Source organism: Primulina huaijiensis, chromosome 1 (genome assembly GCF_012295235.1).
Source record: "Primulina huaijiensis isolate GDHJ02 chromosome 1, ASM1229523v2, whole genome shotgun sequence".
Classification (NCBI taxonomy): Eukaryota; Viridiplantae; Streptophyta; class Magnoliopsida; order Lamiales; family Gesneriaceae; genus Primulina; species Primulina huaijiensis.
In genome coordinates, this window is record NC_133306.1 from 1885934 (window position 1) to 1889638 (window position 3705).

General features: G+C 36.8%; 1 protein-coding gene across 2 annotated transcripts; it reads right to left on the reverse strand.

Moving 5' to 3' along the window:
* Positions 1-1528: 1528 nt before the first annotated feature.
* Positions 1529-3451, reverse strand: LOC140980240 (protein FD-like). Of its 2 annotated transcripts, XM_073446078.1 has the most exons (3): positions 2362-3451; positions 2119-2196; positions 1529-1949 (listed from the first exon to the last, which is right to left on the reverse strand). In XM_073446078.1, exon 1 carries the CDS (start codon positions 3412-3414, stop codon positions 2734-2736), a length of 681 nt encoding a protein of 226 aa, XP_073302179.1. In that variant the 5' UTR covers positions 3415-3451; the 3' UTR covers positions 1529-1949; positions 2119-2196; positions 2362-2733. The 2 variants fall into 2 exon arrangements, with proteins under 2 accessions (XP_073302179.1, XP_073302102.1); XM_073446001.1 differs by having other exon boundaries at positions 2119-3451.
* Between the last annotated feature and the right edge of the window lie 254 nt (positions 3452-3705).

Below are 3705 nucleotides of genomic sequence, written 5' to 3' on the forward strand. Positions count from 1 at the left end.
ATTAGCCTTTATCACACGTGATACAAAAGCCTTCACATATTAACCTATTATTTAAAAGAATAAATGTTTTATGAGACGATTTTACGAGTTTATATATGTGAGACAGTTTTATATGATTCATATTTAGAGATAAAAATAATATTTTTCATAGGTCGGTCGAGTTTTGTAAGAGATCTGTTTCATACGAATTTACGACATAGGTTGGGTATATTCAGAATGAATTCTACGACCAAAGATCGAAATATTATAGTGTAGATGCCAAACAATTGGGGCTTTGTTGATCGGAGAAGGTCTTCAACATGCTTTGTCCAATACGACAATGGAACGAATATAGGACAGGTTTAGCCAAACTCGGGATATTTTATGCCTTACTTTTACACTTGTCTCGGGACCCAGCATGTTCAATTTTAGTTGGACTCGTTTCAAATTACATAAATTTTTTATTTTAATCATTAAAAAAATAAAAAAAATGTTTAAAATTAATAAATCTTCAAAATACTGTCCAGGGTGCATCAGAGCAGAAGCTCGCGCACACCAGCACGCCAAGAAAGCACTACAGCGCACTTGTCACATAACCAAGCGCGCATGTGCGTGCCTCCTACTGGTTTTTAGCACACCAAACAGTATGCGCGTCCCTTGGCTTGTCACAAGTAGATTGCATCTACTCCAGGGTAATGTTTGCACCAAATAATGTGTCCCTTGACTACGCATCCGGTCCGAAAAGTCGTGTCTCTTCTACGCATTTGGTGATCAATTATAAATAATCCCTCTCATACATCATTAAGAATCTTTTGCCATTTTGTTGCATCTTACATTCTCATCGTCTTTGAAAGTTACTGCGTATTTTTGTTCGCTACTGTCGAGAGTTTGTAGTGATGCACTCTCTCGACTAAAAGTCGTTGTATCTTAGAGATGATTGCCTTCAACGTACAGCACTGTGATACGGACAAAAGAACATTATTGCCTCGACTTGCTATTTTTGCACATTGTTCAAAACCGAGAGAAAGATCAACAACACGTTTGACAACGTCACCAGTACTAGTACATGTAACTTTTTTAATATTTACGCAATGTGTATATAATGGTGTATGTAGCTATAATTAATCCAAATCAAGCTTATCATCGCATTATTCGCATACATACATACCATTTTCTTAATTTTAAGTATAAAATCTCGATAGTTAATCCACAATTTGCCAACGCTGTCATTATATGGAGACAAACACTCCAAAAACATTTGGAAAAGTGGGATAATTAACGTATGTTTTCATTTCAAAAAATATTTTTAACACTTGGATGTTAATTAATTCATAAATTTCTGCACTTTTCTAACTTTTTAAAACTGTTTTTAAGAATTAGTACTGGTTGGGGCCTGGGGGTGTGTTTTATACACCATATGTCATTTTATATGCATCTTTTTTCAACTATAGAATCCACTCGTTTAAATTAAAAGTATCATCTTTTTTCCACATTTTGCGCACTCAGAAAACCAATACCGAAATGTCCCTCGATTGAATAATTCATTGCGTCACAGACAAAAAATATATACATACATACATATATGAACGTACGCGCGTGAACAAAACAACAAAAGATCAAGTCAAATCCAACGTGGTGGGAGAAGAGATCATTCAACGCCGAATGGGAATCCAAACTATGTCCTTACAATCTTAATCTCTACACTATTCGACGTACAATTATATATCCTTACACAACCAAATGTCAGGTCCTCCCCTCCATGCTTTTCCACCAGAACAAGAAAAAAAGGGTCCCAACCCTAACAGCTTCATCCCTCTTTTGACAACTAACTACCCAATCTTTCATCCCATTTCACCCTTTTAAGCTTTTCTACTATTTGGAGAAATGGAATTTCAGAATGGAGCGGTAGATGCCCTCTGGAAAGTCTTCTTTTTGGCATGTCGATGAGTATCAGCTGCAGCTACATTCAACTTTTACATATAATGTCACAAAATTTAGCCATCAATTACAAGGTGACGGAAAAAAAATTGTGGCTAGGATTAGCAACAAATAATGGAGATCGGATCATAAAGTAAACAAAAAAACAAGGGTCTATGCAAGAATTAGCCATGGGTTTTTAATCTAATCTAATTTAACTACCTGTTGCTGCTGTTTCTTGAGCCTGGCGTTTTCTTCCAGTAAATGGGCTACTTCCAACTCCAACTCGTTCGTGTAAGCCTGTATAGTGAATTGATAAATGCATGCCAGCTTAAGTAGTTAATATTGTCATAACAAGAAATTAAACTGAGTGTTTGTGTGTTTGTTTCTGGACTGCCTAGCTACGAGAGTATTTTGATTTTGTTTTTTTCAAGTTTCCCTTTAAAAATGAAACATTTTTCCTACCTGAAACTGACATCTTGATTAGATATGGCATTATCTCCATGCTGAATGCTAAATGCGGTAAGAAGAGACTAGATATACACTCTCTTTTTCGCATGCAGGTTCCATTTATTCCACAGTATATATGCATGAAGTAATGAACACATGATGTGGTTTATGAATGTGACCTCAGGTTCTTAAATTTTTTTATTAAAAGTTGTGCACTTTAAATCAAACTTCCTTTCTCCTGAATGTACTCGTACGTATAATGCAAATAAAATCATTAAGTTTCATATATCCTTTTTTTTGTATACTGCACAAGTTAAATCAAGAAAATGAACCAAGAAAAATTCGAAAAGAAATGGTAAAACTGTATGTTGAAATAAACAAGAAATACTAATGTTTGGTGTAAAGAGATGATGAAGAACGATTTTTTTCCTGTTTTCTAGCTCTTGAACGAGCAGCAGACTCGCGGTTCTTCATCATACGCTTGTGATGGCGGTCGACGGAGTTTCTACCCAAATCAAGGAACCTCTTATTCCCACAACCAGGACTCTGGTCGGGAACCCGGCCTTCAAACGGCAAGACGAGAGGAGACACATGACTTGAAACGTGGCCACGATGATCTCGAGGATGCAAACCAAGTGGAGCGCAATTAAAGTACTGTTCCTGACTAGAGCTTATGCTGAGAACAGTGGGTGGCGGAGGGGGAGGAGAGGCATTCACGGCGGAGTGTGGCGGATCTTTACCAAAAAAATCCTGAAGAATCATCCCACGAGAGGAATTATTGCCTGGGTGAAGAGAAGAAAGGGTGATGTCATTCCAAATCTCTTCCATAGGTTTGGGCAATCTGGAGTTACTACTATTGGTATCATTTCCAAGAATTGCATAGGAAGAGGAAGATGAAAAGGGGATCGAGTTTGAAGAGGAAGGAGATGTCCACATTTGGAGAGGCAATGAAATGAAGGGGTCATCGAAGGTAATTTTAGGTGGGAATCCATTGATTGTATTTGGAAAGATGCAACGTAGGGGAATAGGACACTGGTTCCCTTGTACGGGGGATTGCTGTATTGTCATGTCCTTATTTTGCCAAACTGAACATGGGGGACGTCTCCAATGCTTTCTGCAATCTTACTTTTATTTTTTGCAAGTAGTTAGTGTCATCTATATGATGATATAAAACTACACACAAAACATGGTGTGTTACTAGCTATTTTATTAGGTTCATAACATACATGTTGAATATTTATCGTCGTATCAAAAATTATTTGAGATGATAATAGCATAACGATTCAATCACTTTCTTGCAAAACAGCAACAATTGATCTCCAACAATGATATACATCACTTGCACTCACTATAATAATC